General features: G+C 48.9%; 1 protein-coding gene across 1 annotated transcript in view; it reads left to right on the forward strand.

Annotated features, from left to right (window-relative positions):
- The first annotated feature begins 424 nt into the window (after positions 1–424).
- Positions 425–17,754, forward strand: part of TWIST2 (twist family bHLH transcription factor 2) — a 37,320-nt gene continuing 19,990 nt past the window's right edge. The window contains exon 1 of the mRNA XM_040561775.1: positions 425–1,189. Coding sequence (XP_040417709.1) covers positions 670–1,152 — 483 coding nt within the window. The 5' untranslated portion in view covers positions 425–669 and the 3' untranslated portion in view covers positions 1,153–1,189. The remainder of the gene's footprint in view (positions 1,190–17,754) is intronic.

Consider the following 17,754-nt stretch of genomic DNA (forward strand, 5'->3'; position numbering starts at 1 on the left):
TGGGGTGGCCCTGGGGTGGCAGTGAGGGCATGCAGCAGGCTGCAAGGTCCCCAAAAAAGAGGGGCAGCAACCCCAGCTGGGGTGAGAGCGACATGCTCACCCTCTGCCTCGCTGCATGCAGGAAGGGGGCACCCCAAAATCCCATGGTGGAACATGGGCGGGGGGTGTGGGGGGGGGGGGGGGGCCCGCAGGGGTCCCCGTCCCAGCATCAAGCTGTGCATCTCCTGGGGTGGGGATGGTGGGGGGTGGTGGTCGCGAGCTATCTTTTATTTGAGGTGCATTCCCAAGATTTTAGTTAAGTGTAACATAAAACTGTGAAAGTTTAGCAGGGGAAAAGCTTTCCTCCCACCGACCTGGCCAGCCAATCAGAAGGGAGCCCCGCACCTCCCTCACTTCTGACAACTATTTAGCAACTGAGCTCAGCTAAAGTTTCCAAAAAGTTAGAATAACTTCCTCTCTCCGAGACCTCAATTTTTTTGCACAACCCCGTCCTTGAAATAAGAGCCCTTCAAGCAACCTGGAAAACGTTTGGTCAGCAAAAAAAAAAAAAAACCCTCCTGTTTTTCCAAAGGATCTGTCTCAGGAATTTAAAGCACATTTAAGACACACACACTCACATAACATAAGGAGGGGGGGAAAGGCTCTTCCCCTCCCCTTCTTGCAGAAAGCATGGAAGAAAGCTCCAGTTCTCCTGTTTCCCCTGTGGATAGCTTGGGGACCAGTGAAGAGGAGCTGGAAAGGCAGCCAAAGAGATTTGGCAGGAAGAGAAGATACAGTAAGAAGTCCAGCGAAGATGGCAGCCCCAACCCAGGGAAGAGGGGGAAAAAGTCTAGTCCCAGCTCCCAATCCTATGAAGAACTGCAGAGCCAGAGGATCCTGGCCAATGTCAGAGAGAGGCAGAGGACTCAGTCACTCAATGAAGCTTTTGCCGCCCTGAGGAAAATCATCCCCACGTTGCCCTCTGACAAACTCAGTAAAATCCAGACCCTCAAGCTCGCGGCGCGGTATATAGACTTCCTCTACCAGGTGCTACAGAGCGACGAGATGGACAGTAAGATGACGAGCTGCAGTTACGTGGCTCACGAGAGGCTGAGTTATGCCTTCTCAGTGTGGAGGATGGAGGGAGCGTGGTCCATGTCGGCCTCACACTAGCCACCGCCCGGCCAAGGCGAGCACGGCTGCCGAAGGGGTAGGTACTGCTTTTCTTCTCGGGGCTCCTGGGCGCGGGACAGGGTGCACGCAGTGGAGGAAATATAGAAAAAGAAACTCCCCTCCTGGCCTAAAAAAAAAAAAAAAAAAAAAAAAAAAAGAGAGAGAGAGAGAAAATAATGATTTAGATGTGCAGCATCTTTTATTTTTAATTTTGAAAAAAATTTGGCGTTGTGGTACTCTGCGAGGACTGGGGAGCAGAGAGGGGACCATGGGGATGAGGGAAGGGGGAACCGCCACAGGGTGAGATTTGCCAGAAAGTGCCTGCTTTGGGGAAGGGTTTTAAGAGGAGAAAAGGCGATCCGTAAAACAGGCTGACAAGGGGATCCAAAACAGCTGCTGCGCCACGCCAAGGGCGGCTGTGCCCAAAAAAAATCCAGGGCCAGGCGTGCAGCCCCCGGGGTGGCCGCATCCTCTTGGTGGAGAGGGAGCGGGGGGCCCGTGGGACCCCGTCGGGGTTCAGCTCACCCCGCTGTGCCTCACGTTGGGTTTCTGCAAAAAGAAACGAGCAGCAGATGTTGGCTGCCCCCTGGGCCGTGGCCCCTTCCCCCTCCCTCAATAAAGGCAAACAAAGATAGAGGAGGCTTGGGTAAATTTTCGTCTGGTTTGCTTTCCCTTCCTCAAAGCGCCGGCAAAACTAAGGTTGGTGTTAGGCTTTTATCATAGTTTCTGATTTACTCTCAGCACTAAACTCTTCCTCATCATTTTCCACTGCCAGAAAGCTGCTTCCTCTTTACATTGCCTTTGTAATGTTTGGGGTGGGAGGGAGGAATAAACAGAAAGAAGGGAAAAAAAAAAAAAGCAGCTCTTAATAACACCCTCTTCTCAAGCTAATTAAGCAGAGCAGCTCTGCGTTGTATCAGCCAGAGTTTGCGCAGGGCCGGTGGCTCCCTGGGACTCGGTACATAAAGCAGAGCCCACTAACCCTGCTTGCTGCTGCAGGACGCAGTCGGCTCAAAAAGGGAATTTGCCCCCCATAATGTGGTGCATGAAATAATTCCATCATTTGGAAAACCAGCTCCTTAAAGACGGGGAGAAAGTTTGTCCCAGCCCATTGGCCAGGCTTGTTTAAGGAGGCAATTCCATCCTTGTTGTAGCAGTAATCAATGGCCCGTTTAAAAACCTTGATAGAGCTACGGTATGTTATTTGAAAAAGCCAAGCAGCGCTCCGGCAGGGCTTACTGGTGGTGTAAAACGCAGACTTGAAACCATTTTAGAAACCACTTCAAGTAAATGCTTCCTTCGTGTCTTGAAGCTGTCTGCATTTTGGTGCTGCGATCAAAGTTTCTCCGCGCTCTCCTGGGGACCCCCCAAAATGCCAGGCTGCTTGAAAATCAGTTGCTCTACCCATTGCATGCTCTCAAGAAATAAAGGCTGTCTGCTGTTCAGTTTTGTTTAAATAGGTAACGCTGCTGTCGTAGGTTTTATGGCTATTACTAGTGTTGCTATTTTTTGCATTGCTGTGCCCTAATTTCAACTGTGAAAAGCCAAAGTCGAGTCGCTTGTTAAAAGGGTAAACTCTCTGTTTGTAAGACTGAGTGCCTTTTCCCATGCTAATCTGGCTGAAAGAGCTACAGCAAATAGATTAACAAAACACACGCAAAACCCAGGCTTCTTGTCAAAAACAGATGTAAAATGTCCCAAACACATATTTCTTCAGCAGTTTAGATTGGCTGAATACTGAAGCGCTGGGATGGAACAATGCATTTATTCTGTTGTTTCCTAAGTGATGTGCTGCCATTAGCCAATGTTTTTTTAAAATCTATTATCTAATATATACCCATTCCTCTCTATCGCACAGTGCATTAGTGGCAAACCCTGCATATTTTTGCCCCCATTTGAAATTCCTTGTCAGTGGAAATATTACTAACATCACTCTGACAAGGCGGGTTTTGTGTGTGGATGCTCAGAGCTTGTCCCTACATAAAAGAAATCGAGAGAGACATTTCGGGCTGCGTGAAAACCGATGACGTAGACCCAAATCCCGACGTATTTTTGGTCTCCTTCGGAGCCAGTCGGCATTCAGCGCCTTCTCCGTAGCCAGCTCCCAGCCTGTCAGTGAGAGATGGCTTTTTGCTCAGTATTTGGGCACTCTGCAGAGGGATGTCCCCCTTCCCCGTGCAGCCCCGAGCCCCCCGGCTGTCCCGCTCACCTCCGCTTTCAGCGTCCGGGTGTGCATGCACACACGTGCGGTTGAACTGTTGAAAAAGTTGTTGACAAATGGCCTGGTGTGGTGCGATGCGGTGTCAGATTCTATCATTTATGGTGACAAAATTTATGTCTGCCAGCAAAAAAAAATAAAATAAAATAAAATAAATGACAAGATCCTCAAGAAAACGCTCCGAAATGGGCAAATATAGCCGGGCGGCATGGTGTGGGCTTCTACATGTGCCGGTCCCAGCCAGAGGTGTTCTTATGCACAACAGGGGAGCTGGATGTGCAGCTTATATGGCAAAAAAAATAAGTTGTAGGGAATGGCTATTTTAATTTGGGATCCTCTCCTGCCTTTCCTAGGGAGCAACGAGTGCGGCACCCGGCAGGTGAGCCCTGCTCGGCCAGGACTGCCACAGCCGTCCTCCCGTCTGCATGGGTTTTGGGGAAAGTAGGCAAGGAAGGGTCTTCTCGGAGGGGTGGTGGTTCCTGTTCGGCTGGAAAAATCTGAGGAGTGCTTTGATTAGAAAATCAGAGCCTTGGGAACTGGTGAAATGCCACCTGGCCTTTGCGAATGGGAGCCTGTCACTGCGGCTCGCTCCTCTGGCCATGAGAAGTTTTCCTGTTCTGCTCGCTGTAGTTACAAGCAACTTACTCCGGTAGTTTCGAGAGAAACAGGCGCAGCTTTGCACCTCAGTTAGTGCACCAGGCAATCGGATGTTTCAGCAGACATGCAAAGCTCGGGTCTTGCTGAGCCTTCATCCCCCCACCTCCTGTCCTCACCATCAGCACCTGTGCCCGTTCCCCTTTGCAGCCACCTTTTCCTTTTTCCTTCAGAGAGCTCAAAGTGCTCTAAACCTAAAAAAAAAAAAAAAAAAAAAAAAAAAAAAAAAAAAAAAAAAAAAGGAGGAGGAAAGAAAACACATTTCCCCCTTGTTCTACCCGGTGGAAACAAGCCTGTCCATGCAGGATGGCAGGGGTGGGATGGCAGGAGCATCAGCGGGGTGCGGAGCACACACACCCCAAGCCCCCGTGTTGGCAGGGGGGGCTCTGCCAGCATCCCCCCTCTGCCCGTTCTCACTCATGGGTTTGCCATGAGCCCTCCGCTGTCCCCGGGCTGCCACTTGCAGCAGCAGCACCTCTGCCAGCAGGTCTGCATTCGGGAACCCACGCGCGGCCTGCATGTCCGATACGCAGCCCTCTCACCATTGCTTCCTTAAGATTTCCAGGGCCGCTTCCAGGACAAAATGCTAGCATCCTATTTCATTTCGTCCTTAAAGAAGCAAACAGATGTTATCTCTGCTGGCCCTGGGAACAAGCTAATTCTATAGTTTATGAGAGCAGGACAGTTAACTGGGGGTGCTGTGACACTGGAACTAAGCCCTTTTTGTCCCCAAAGCCCTGCTTTTTTATACGCATCCTTAGAAAATGTAAATATATTTCCTTGACAGGAAGGATTGTAAAGTTTGGTATTTACATTATTAGGTTTATAGCATTTTTTTTTCATCTTAGTGCATTTAAAAGCCCAGCAAAATGCATTTTGGGTCTTCTGTTTACGTTCGTGTCTTTTCTTGGGAAAGAATAAATCTGTTAGTCAGCGTACACCAAATGCATAGCAGTCAGCCAGAAAATGCTCAAATTCAGAAACCTTCGTAAAGAGAGGGGGCAAGAAAAATTCTCCAGCGAGGCAGACAGGCAAAGGCAAATCATGGACTATATGCACATAAACTAATTAATGATCATCAATAGTTAGAGACAGGCATGGTGGAGAGATGTGTAGGATTGAAACTGAAGGGGTGCTTCGAAGGGCAGTAAAAGCATGTTTTTTGCTTAATCCACTGGAGCCAGTGCTGTGGTAAAAGTCCTGTCGGGAGAGATGTGCATTGAAGGGTCATTAAGGGAACAGTAAAGGCATACATTTCAGCTAAGTAGACCTAATTTGTCTCCAAATTAGTCGTCCTCACACTAGTCATCTGTGCAGAGTAGCTTCAATTTTAAGAGCACGCAGAGCTTCAGCATTAAAACAAAGGGGAAGATTGCAGTGCTTTCTGAATACCTCCCTTTGCATTCCTGCCTTCAGCTCTCCTTGGGCATATTTCACAGAGTTATAGGTAGTGGTAATAAATTAGCCCTGAAGATCACTGCAGCTTCTTACAGAGCTGGGACAGATCCTGTAACCGCAGCTGAAATCTCTTTTGGGGACATTTCTTGTCACTCTTTCCCCCTAGCAATATAATTATTTTTATAGCTGCAGCTCTGAGAATCATTTCCATGTGGTTCAGCACGGCTTTGAAATCTCCAAGCCTGAAATCTCCAGAATTTATGTCTTGCTGCAAAACCGTAGGAATAGCCTGATGAGGCCATGAAACTTGTAAGGGAACGCCACCACAACCCAGAGCACAAAGCAAGCCCTACATGTAATCGGGGAATTACAACTGCCGGGCAGGGGAAGCATGCATTTGGGGTAGTTTTTTTCCCTCTCCATGCTTTACAGAAGATTAGGGAGAAAAAAGGCTGATGAAACATCATGAAAACACTCCGGGCCAGGTTCTCTGCTGGCTCTGAGCATCCTTGCTGCTTCTTGTAGCGGGCGATCCCATCAGACGTCTCAGTGGGTTGCTGTAAGTGACTTGGAGAGTGCTATACACCAGCCTTGATTTACTTCTTAGGCAAATTTGGAAGTGAAGAAAAACAACAAATCCTCCAGCTGGATACTAGCAGCATCACGCTAATTAATGATTAGTTCTTGAGAATTAAAACAGTAGAAATATTTGCTGGGGAGAAAAAAAAAAAAAAGCACTAGGCACCCCAGCATTTAATTAGATTTGTAGCTGTAGAAGATGACCACTCAGCAGCAACAACTAATCATACACAAATAACAAATTAACTCAGCCAGCCAATAAATCAAGGCGCAGCAGCCCTTACCCTCATACCCGGCTCTGTAACCGTTTCCACACCAGCCCTGCGGCCGGACCCTGGGCACGGTGGTGGCTTCTTCTGGCACAGGAGGAGCCCTAATTATGGTGCTTCATCACCAGCACGACCCCAGTACTGCCCCGCAGCAGGTTCGCTTGTGCACGGAGGACTCCTTGCGTGGGCAAAACTGTGCCATCGGGGCCAGCTTTTGCAACGCCTGTGTCCATCTCCCAGAGAGGGGAGCCAGCCCTGCCTTCCTAGCCCTGCTTCGGTGGGATTTCTGTATCAGGAGGACTATTAAGCTGAGTTAAGCAGCAAAAAGGCCCTTCTCCAGCAAGCTTCCCCTCGACTGGGCTCTGCCCACATTCTTTCTGTGTGCAAGGCGGCAATGGGGGCTCCGATGGCTTTCCGGGGTGTGCATCTCCCCCTGCATTAAAGCAGGGTCTCATCACGGGGCGGCTGGTGAAACAGAGCACCTCCTCTGATCTTTTTTTTTTTCCCCCACAATCTGTCACCCCGAGAGTCCAAGGCTTTCAGCATTTATCAGTAAGGAGGGTTTCCCTCCGGCAAGGCAAACCTCTGCCCTGATCAGGAGATGTTGCACCACGGGATGACACCAGGTGAACGTGGACCTGCAGACATGAGGGCTGGCCCCGCTGCAGGAGGGTGCGGATGAGACTCCTTCCGACAGGAAGGCTGCTGGCAGTGGCTCCCATACAAACATTAACCAAGCAACAACAATTGCTAAGTCCCGCTGCTAAAACAGGGTTTCAAAAGGGTTTAGGGCTATTATATCCCATAATATTTTTTTTTTTTTTTTTTTTTTTTTTGTGCTGCTGTACTTCGGCAAGTGATGGCAGAAGCGGCACCTTGAAATTTGCAGACCCTGTCCTGTGTGGCTTGCAAAAGAGATCAGACATCAAAATGAAAATAACCCCTGTGCAGTGCGCACTATGGTGAACTGGAAATGAGCAACCATCCTTCCTCTCCCTCCCCTTTCCTTCTTCCCATCTTCTTCTCCTCTCCATCTTTTAACCACAGCTTGGAAAACAGAAAAAGAGGGGAAAAAAAAGACAGATGTCTACTGGTTCAGCTTGATATATATTCGCTGGAAGAGGTCCAGAAAGCCTGCGCTAGCTTTAATTGAATTCCTAATAAGATAGTTTTGCCTTGTTAACTGCCACCCGCAAGAAACAGTTTTACCATTTCCTTAAGAGACACCAGACCTGCCAAACACGTGCTTTCAAATGTATGAATTAGGTTTTGGATGAATTCAGCCATCAAAAACCCTCATGCGGTAATTTATGTGATTATGCCTTTGTTTTAAGCTGTTCGGGCCTCCCTTAAAAATCACGTATTCTCGCTTAAGTGTAAATATACCTAGTTGATCAGAATTTGGGAGGTGGGAGGGAGGCAGGGAGAAGGTTATGTGCGGGTTGGGGATCCACCACCTTTCCTGCACGGTGCAGGCAGCCCCGAACCTGGGGGAATTTCTGTGCCTGGTAAAGCGACTGAAATGCAGTCAAGACCCATGCCCGCATTAGCTCCTCAATAAAATTAATTTAGCAGAGGGCTCTCACGCAACCACAAACATACGCTTTTGAGACTGGCTCCTGCAGCATGTTTTCTGTGCGTCGTGAAGAAATCTAGCCACGTAATGTGGCTCATGAGAAGAAATTCCTGGCCAGGAGGGACAGCTCAGAAAGTCATGGGCATGTTAGGAAAAAACAAAGGGCAGGCTCAAGAGAGAGGTGATCAGGCACACTTCCTAGCACATGATATGCCATTAGTAGCAGCGTGGTTTGTCTTAGTTATGTGTAAAGAGCGTGGTGGCACCCCGACATCCCATGCTGTCCCCTTGTGGGGTCCATGTGGGTGCCTGCCTGCCCCACAGCACCAAATTCCCATCCCGAGGGCACCCAGGACAGAGAAGAGAAAATATGGCTTTTGGTTGCTGATCCTTTCTGTATGTCATGGCTTTCCTGCATGGCCCCATCCCGCATCGCGCCCAGGTGCCTGGGGCTGCTGCCCGCCTGGCGTGGGGCAGAGCGGGCTCTCGTCCTCCGCAAGGGCTGACCCTGGATGCAAACAGCATGCTCTCCTACCAGCATCACTGCGGGCTCTTGGAGAAAAGCATTTGGGGCACAAATAGCCCATTTGTTGAGTTAGAAAGAGGGAAAATAGCTTGGCAGAGAGTCTAAACGGAGTGCCTGTCCGCTTGTCTTTATTGCATGCCATCGCCGTGTGTGCTGAGTCCTGCTGACACCAACTCACATCCCACAGGTGCGAGCTCCTGTGAACTTGGAAGGCTTTCTTCACCCCACAATACCAGGGAAACACCATGGCCAACACTCCCCAGGAAGGCACTGAGGTGTAAAGCTATGTGATAGGTTTACACAGGCTTGATGAGATAACACTGCCCTTAAAAAAAAAAAAAAAAAAAAAAAAAAAAGAATATATGCATACAATATATTAATGTATATTTTGACACGTTAGATAACATTGCTATTCTGCTAAGGAAATTTATTATTTCTTCCAATGCGCCCAGGAAATTTCTGATATAGCCGAGTCCATTTTGTTGTCTGTAATTGGGAGCGCGATGCTGCAGGCACGACCCTGCAGTCTCAAAGCTCTCTTCCAGCTCGGTGGGGTTTTATGCACTGAACAAGCAGATATTTTGCAAGAGGTTTTTTTCATCTTTTGGCACAAGAAGGGCTGTTTAATACGTTCCTGCTACTACCAGCATTAAATAATCTTTTTTTATGCCGTATATGTCTGAATCGTTCATTGTTGGAGCACAGCTGAGCGTATGCTTTCTAGCCACCTTCCCCATAGAGAAGAAATCAACTCGTACTTAGGTTTTGGTGCAGAGAGGTGGTTCAGGTTTGGAACTGCAGTTTATGAGGATCTTTTCTCTCGGGGGCATCGTGCCTTTCCAGTGATCTCCTTAGAAATGTTAACCACACAATCTAGAGATCAAAACTTCTCGTGATAACTTAAAGTGTGTGAAGTAGGAATTCTCCACGGGTTTATAAGTTTGTCCCAGGGAAAACAGCAATTGAGGGCACCACAGAAAGACCTTTTTGCCCTAGAACATAATTACAGGTGGCCCCTTCTCGGCCAACAAATGTCACTTCACTGCAGTGTGCCCAGAGAGCTGGGGATGCAGGGCAGCATTTTCAGCAGTGAATTTTCAATGGGACTTAGTTAATTTCAAAATTTTACTCTTAAGCCCCGCTATTTTTTAAAGCAGGCAATACTTTCACTTATGGTGGGTGGTGAAAATAAATATTTTAAAGTGTCTCAGGAGCCTAAGGGAAGCTCTCAGAAATACTGACATGGGTTTGAAAATTGTAGCCTCTTCTTAGCTGTGAATTCTGTCAGAATTAAAGAGAAATGTCTGGCTTACAAGTGACAATATTTTATTATTCTGAAACCATTATTGTCCTGTTTTCTCCCAAAACTAGGAAGGCTTTTCATGCACACCACATAATGCTTGAGCAGGTCCTGGTACATTTGTAAGATCTGCCCATTCATCCGTGCTCCTCCAAAAAATAAACCTCCCGTTTATTGCCCATTCTATGCTATTTCCTAACACCATAACTTCACCAGCCGTGCTAATCGGCGGCAGTGTATCTTTGCTCTCCAGTGCAATTTTTCCTTAATCTGTCATTTAAATGTTACTACACAAATTTTCACATGTAGCTTTAGCAGCATTTGGCTGGATGTATTATTATTATTATTATTATTATTATTAGGAATGCAAAACCTCTTTTTAGGTAGCAAACCCATAGGCTGCCCTCTGGAATAACTCTTGCACTGCACTGATCCGTCTGCCTTGCAGCTCTTATTTATTTCAGGCACATCCTTAAAATCTCACACATGGCCAAAATATTTCAAAACGAGGGGCTTCTCGGTTGTTTCAGCAGCTTCGGCCTGACAAACGAGCATGGGGACCTTCGGAGGAGCACCTCTGCACAAGCTTGCCAGCTGCACGTCGTCAAAAGCCCCCTTTCCCCTGTCCCCCCAGCATGTGGCAGCAGGACAGGAGCCACCCCAAATTGGTCCCTTTTCCCCACGCAGGGATGTGGCACCACCAGGGTGCAAGAGCCGTCGGAGGGGGCTGAGAGGCAGATGAAGCTGCCCCGCCAATTTCCATTTTCTTAGGAAACTAAGACTTTTTTTTCTAACTTAAAAAAAAAAAAAAAAAAAAAAAAAAGAAGGAAGAAAAATGGTATTTGGCAGCAAGTGAAGGGTGGGGATCCCTGCCAAGGCCTGGACAGCTGTACCTTCTTCCCTAGCAAGTTGTGCGATCAGCGAGGGCCGCGCTGGAAGCCAAGAGGAGTTACCATAGCTGCCACATTGCATTTTGCTGATCCTCCCTCTGGGAGACACCTTAAAGAAACAAACCCACCCTAACAGCTACGCGAGCGCTTGCGCCTCACCATGCATCAGAGGAAAACTATGGGTGACCTCTCAGACGTGCTGCTTTGTTTTTTTCTTTTCTATTTTTTTTTCTTCCCCTGATATCCAGCGATCGAGGGCAGGTTTCTGATCCAAGGAAGAGGGGACAGGGGAGGAGGAGAGTAGTTTATACAAAAGTTTTTCCGTTTTCTGCAGCCTCGCTCGTGCTCGGCTCGCACACAAAAACACAACGTGCCTTCCTGCAACTTCCCGACAGCTCGAAATAACCCGGGAGATTGTGCAAAAACCCCAGAGCACAGCTCTGCAGTTGGGGCCGGTCTGCCCATAGCAGGCAGCTGCTTGCTTCCATTGCAAATCCCATTTTCCTTGAACACCTCTCCAGCAGAAACTTCCAAGAGGCTGTGCCCTCGGGAAGGGGCGATGGGACACCGGGTGCCCGATTTGTTGCACAAACACGATGATGCCCAAACGTATCGAGCAGCTCTCCATACCCTGCCAGCCCCCCGACAGCAGCTTCCCAGGCTCAGGGGGGGTCTATTTGATCAAAAAGAGGCGAAGAGCACAGCTGCGTGCTCCTGGTCCCTTGCTGACTCAGCATCTGCTGGCACTAGAGGGCAGGATGCACTACGTGGAAGAGTAAGGTGGGTTAGAGGCTGCATGCAGGGGACACATCTCACCTCTCTCCCCCTGCCAGCATCGTGCACAGGGCAGGAGCTGCCTCCCTGCACAAAGCAAGGGGAACACGAATTTTGCAGCCAGCATGTGCTGCAGCAGGACAAGTCTCCTGGCTTGCCTAGCTTTTTTGAGTCAGGACACGGAATGGCAGCAGATGCACGCCTAGCACACTGCAATCACGGCTGTTTTCTGCTTTCCCAGCTGTGCAATTCAAGGTGAAACATTTTGTCTTGCAAGGGGATGCTCTGAGCAATATTAGCTGGCACTGTGTGGCAGTTTCTGGGCAAAAGTATTTGGCGGATCAGTGCAGCAGGCGCAGACAAGCTACACTGCAATATACTGTAGCTCAGACTCTTGTAAGTGGCGTTTTTCTTTATTTTCCTTAGCACTGGTGTGTTTTTCTATGTATATGATTAAACCTGTCCTATCCTCTCGTCTGAATAGGAGATTTAAGACCAGCTCCAGACAAAACAAGTACGGGTTTACTCTTTTTTTTTTTTTTTTTTTTTTTTTTGTCAGCCACTTCAATAAATAACCAATATTTTGAAAGATCACTATGGGGTGGCCCTTTCATTAGTGAAAGCCTCGCAGCGTTTGGCAGGCTTCAAGAGAAAGGTAATTTGGGGTCTGAACACCGGGAAAGCACCTCCCGTCCCTACAGCCACAGCATGACTGATGGGGGTTCCCTATATGTGAACACAGGAGATGTCGTGGGCACCAGGTCGCACACGGAATAAGCAGTACTGTTTGTCAACATCACAACTTGTCATAGATGCCAGCACCTCAACGGGTCGGGCTGCCTGGAGCCAGCGCTTTCCGACCAGTGGCTCAAACAGAGTCGGTGTATTGCGTGTCGCCTCCTGCCTGCTAGAAGGGTGCCAGAAGGTCTGCCAGACAGCATCGTCCTCTAAAATGTAAGACAAAGCTCCTCTAAAATGTAAGGAAAGGGGTGAAGGATTGCAAAGCGAGCCCAGTGAGGTGCTTAGCTTACCAAGCAGGCTGTAGCCCAGGAGAGCCCTGAAACCCCTGCTCAGAGCCTGAATTTTAAGCTGAGACACCCAAAGATGGCAGGGGGGAAGCTTTTGGGATGGTAATTGAGATATTGGGTCATGGAGATGAGAGGGACAAAACCAAAATATGGCTGTTCTTTCTCACTTAGAGCTTCTAAATAGAAGAAATTTGTGGTGGGTTATTGTTTCGGTTGTTTGGTTGTTTTTTGGCTGAAGTTTGAGAGTGGAAGTGCCTTACCCTGCTTTGCTGCTAAGGCAGAAGGGGGGGTGTGTGTCTGTAACCGCTGCTCAGCTTTAGGAACTGGGGTGTTTCACAGGACAGAAAACTGAGGAGCCTCTGCAGGAACGGTGGTCGGTGAAGGAGCCCCAATGCTTGCTGACCCCTGTCCCTTCTGCTCTGCATGGCTCCAGCCTGTTTTGTGCTGCTGCCTTTGGGGGTGGTGGCGGGTGCTGCGCACATTTGCAACCCGAATGCCACGGGACAGTCGTTGGTATTGGAGCTGCAGGATTAATTTTGGTTAATGCCTCAGTTTCCCCCTCTGAAAAGCAACACTAATGCTCTTCCTATGAGTGCCTGTGCTGCCTGCCAACCTTGCAGCCTCTCCATGAGACAGGACCCTCCACATGCAGCCTGTAAGCAGGGAAGGGACCTGCATGTAGAAGGGCCCAGGTTTTATCAGAGCATCCCACACCTCCGCCCATCCCACACCTCCCTGCAGCCTGTCCTCCTTGCTGCTCGTCCCCGTGTGGTGCAGATCGTCCGCCCGCTCTGTCGTATTTTTAGGTGCTTTTTGCATCCCAGCGGGATCCGATTGCTGCCAAATGGAAAACGGCTCTGCACTGGGGCCAGTCTGAGAAGCCTATCTACAGCAATTTATATGCATTTCACAGCTCCTCGTCTCAGAGATCTAAATTGCAGATGTGCGCTTCGGATTTGGAGAGGGACAAAACGGAAGTAAAAAGGTTAAACAGCTCTGTGAGTCATTCCAATACACGACCTACTGTTGATTTAGAAACCTACCTCGGCAGTAAATACAGAATAAAGTTCTCCAAACTGTTTAACCTTTTGTATTCTGGCCAGCAAAACAAATAAATGAGAAAAACAACAAAAAATGAAAGAAAAAAACAAACACCCTCCAGAGTCAGAAAAGCAACAATCTGGAAAAACTCTGCAGTAGAATTAGTACCAACAAGAAAGTGACCCAAAATGGGTGACCCTAAAGATGAAGGAAATAAAAGAAAAAAAAAAGAAAAAGAAAAAAAGAAGGAGCAGCAGACATGAAAGGCAGAGAGACGGGCACACGCATTAGCTGAACAGATAATGAAAAAGAGGCAGAGTGGAGGCTGTGCTGCTCTCTGGGAACGGCTCCAGGCAGCACAATGCAGCAGAGATGAGCAACTGCTTCCCAAACAAGCACAGGGAGGTTGCTTGGCCAAGTGCTCGTAGTTTAGGGCACAATGAGAAAAAAGTAATAAAGGAAAATATGCCCCGGACCCTGCTCCTGCTGAGGTCAGCTGTTAAGACCTTGGTTTGAGAGGCACTGGCGCCCGCTCTGCGAAGGAGAGTGGTTTGCACCCAGGCTCTCCCTGCAGCTGCATGGGCTCGATGAGGAATGTCCACTACAGTCTCAAATTATTTACCCACAGGCAGTTTGGTTGTGGCTTTCTGGGGGGCTAGAGGCACCAGGCTGAGTGCAAAACACGTCTCAGGAGTGTAAACGGGGGAAAGCTGGCTGCCTAATTGCAAAGAGGCAAAGCATACGGGATCCCTGGCGCGAGAATTAGCCTCACAGCAGGCACAGCAGCAGGTCTTACCGTGCACGCAGGATGTGCGTGCACTGGTGTTGAGGGCTGGAGCAGAAGGCACATTGCAGGCTGTGCATGGAGGTGCCCTTATCTCAGCTTTGGGAAGCCCTGCCAAAGCACTGAAGGCAGCTGAACCATGCAAACCCCCAAGATCTTGTTGAATGTCTCCATTTCTGCCTTCAAAGCACAGGGTGTAGCAGCGGAAGGAGAGCTTTCCCTGGGATTTGAGGCACTGAGTGGGAGTTAGAGAAAGGCCAGCATCTGCTGATCTCAGGGTACCACCAGGAGAATACTGCACAGGGATCTTGAGGAGTTCACTTGGGCCAGAGCCATCCCGAGGACTGCAGTTAAAGCAGAATCACTGCAAAGCCGTGCAAAGTGACCAGGGGAGCCAAGGGGGCTTCGGAGTCCCAGCAGTTGTAACGATGAAAAGGAAAGCTGATGAGCAAGCTTTTGCAGCATAAATCAGACTTTCCTCAAATGTTTAGGCATGCTTTAAGTCAGCGGATTCTGTGCTGTGTTCGCACACCACCCAAGATTGCACTGAAATGGGGATGCATTTAAAAAAGGCCATTATGGTCAGCACACAGATGCAAAGCTCAGGGCAGAGACAGAGCTGTCTGTGCGGTGCCACTGGATAATTCAGGCTCAGACACCTCCTGGGCTATTTTTCTCCCTCATCCCCTAGACCAGGGATGCAGCCCCCTGTACAACAGTGACAACTGCTGTGGAATCCAAGACTGTTGAAAGCCATGCTGATTCCTTGAACATTTCTCTCTACCTTGCTGTGAAAGCCCTCTTGTGCTTCTGCAATTTCTAACAGCCTGCACCCCTGGTTCCTCCAGATTCCCCTGCAGCCCCCAAAATCCCAGATCAAAAAAGAACTGAGACAGTATTTCAGAGAGCATACTTCAAGATTTTTGCTAGTTTTAAACTTGTACAAGCTCATGTATTCAAGTTTTTCCACCTGAAGTCCGAAGACGAGACTTAAAAAAATATGTATATATTAAAAATACTGCATTGAGTAAATAAGACATTACATGCTCAGTTAATAACATTTTAAAAATTACATGGGACTTTAAGAAAACATCAATAAAGTAGAGATAAAGCTAGGCATGGTGACAGCAAGAGAGGTTTCTGGAGCATTAAGGAAAACGGGAAGAATCAAGATTTTTTACATTACAGATGTTATTGAGCCACGGGTGTTCCCTAATAATGGACATTCTCAGATATGTGTTTCTGTACCTTCCCCACCCTGTTCAGTTTGTTCCTTTTCTTCCCTTTGTTTTAGATCCTAATACACTGGCATTTGCTTGCTACAAATAGACACAAAACTGCAGGACCAGCCTCTGTGCTGCAGCCCCTCTTGTGAAGTGCTCTGGGATCTTGGGGAAGATGCACCTTTTGACAGTGTAACCCTAATAAATGCTGGTGGCGGTGGGAAGGAGTCATCCCCGGGGCTTTAGGTGCCAGGGAACCACTGGGAAGCAGAGGGAAATTAGGCATTAGCTTCCTCTGAAGCCTCACTGGTCGCACAGGAGGAGGATTTTGTGCTGCTTTGCAAGGCTTGTGCAAGGAGGAGCCTTAGGGAACGCGGTCAGTGAGATCACAGAGGGCTGCTGGAGCATGTGGGCTCACGTACATCTCCCCGTCTGTTGCTGGTATCGAGCCTGAAGGCCAGCAAAGAGCTCAAAACTGGGAGAAGGCACAACACAAAGCAAAGGGGAATCTGAACCAAGCGCTGGGCTCATCTCCTGTGAGAGATGGAGCAGAGGGAGCTGAGGGGGAGGAAAGAGCAGGCCAGGAGGAGCCTGGGAGACCAACAGCAGAGGAAGCAAAGGGCCTTGGAGGCCCGGGAAAAGCTGCCAGGCAGAAAGAGCAGCTTGGGCTGGGACGTGTCACAGAGGGAGACTGAGACTAAGCAGGCGCCACGCTAACATGAGGAGTGTGTTCCCAGTGGGGATCTCCGCCTGGCTGCACAGGCCTCAGTGGCCCGGGGCTCTCCACGGAGCACTGCCTCACACCACCTCACTGCCCACGGATGTTGTGGGCACGGTGTCTAGGATGGCATGGGGAGCAGCCAGACCTGCCACGAGCACCAGGGTTGGGGCAAAAATAAGACAGGTTGGGTGCAGAAAGGTCCCCAGGAGCCAGCAGCACACCTAGGATGGGGACAAGGCCAAGGGTGTCTCTTTCACACCTGCATGTGTTCCAGGGGTACAAAAGTCAGGGAAGGAGAAGAGATGTAAAATGGATTCCCAGAGACAGGCTGTAGGGTACTGGGAAGGTTTCCCCATTTTCTGTCCCACCATTCATCCAAATCTTAACCCAAAGCTGAGCTGAAGCCTCCGCCACCTCCTCCACCCAAGCAGTAGGTGCCCAGCTCCCCACCTACAGCCTCTGGGCTGCTACAAACCTGGGGGAGCTCAGACTTCACCCCAATGGTTTTGCAGATCCCCAGCCAGCAGGCAGCCAGGTTATTTTGGAGACCCACAAAGGAAAGAACTAACTCAGCCAAACACGACTGAGTTGAGGCATGAAGCAATTATTTCATCCTCACTGTCTGCAAGTGTATGCTCCCTGCCAGAGCATCACACTGAACTTGGCCTTCAAATAGCCAAGACCACCTTCCTCTGACCTGTTATTGGGGAAGTGACAGGACCTGACAGGCAGACTGGAATTGGGAGATTATGTCAAAGAAATGTAGGACCCCTCCAGAGCTGAAGTTTTTTTGAAAGGTACCAAATTTCCTCAGTCCTTTTGGAAATACCAGCCTATGTTCATGCCTGAGATTCTTTACCATTTAGTTGCTGTTTGAATCCCTTGGGAAAGCTTCTTTAAGCCATAACATGCCAGACCAAGATGAGAGGGGATTACGCAAGTACTGTTGGAAGTCCAGGAGAAGGCACAAGATGGTTCAGAGCAGCCCCTATGTATGTCCTGTTATTGCAACGGCCCAGGCCATCTCCACAGACATCAGCCACCACTGGCCTGCACCTGCAATGAAAGACTTTCCACCAGACATACCAGTATAGCTCCCAGTAATACTGGAATGCTTTGTCTGTGCACAAATCCTTGCTCCATGTGGGCATTATTATCCCTGCCCGAGAGAGAGCATGGGAAGATCTTTGCAGACATGGAAAAGGGGAGCAGGTTCCCCCAGAACAGATACAAAACACTGACTTCTGCAGCCAGAGGCTAGCTTGTGTAACCAGGCCTAGCTCCAACAAAAGCAGTAAACTCAGCTCCTCCTTTGGTTAATGGAGCATAGATGGAAATGGTTTGGGTGGTTTATACAGGAGAAACTTGACAGCCCCATCGCCTGGATTTAAGAGCATCCAATTGCCAGAGATGAAACAGGCAAGTGAAGTGACTGGAGCCGAGAGGGACGTCTCTGGGAGGAAAAGCAATGCCAGCAATTCTGGTTAGTGTCTGGAGTTGCTATGATGTTGCACACTTCACCTAGTTTCCTTATCCCAGCCCTACCCAGCTTTGGGGCAATGTGCAAACACTTGAAGATGGGTGTAGACCCTTCATACACGTCAGGATGCTTTTCCAGCAT

This window comes from Cygnus olor, chromosome 6, assembly GCF_009769625.2.
Source record: "Cygnus olor isolate bCygOlo1 chromosome 6, bCygOlo1.pri.v2, whole genome shotgun sequence".
Classification (NCBI taxonomy): Eukaryota; Metazoa; Chordata; class Aves; order Anseriformes; family Anatidae; genus Cygnus; species Cygnus olor.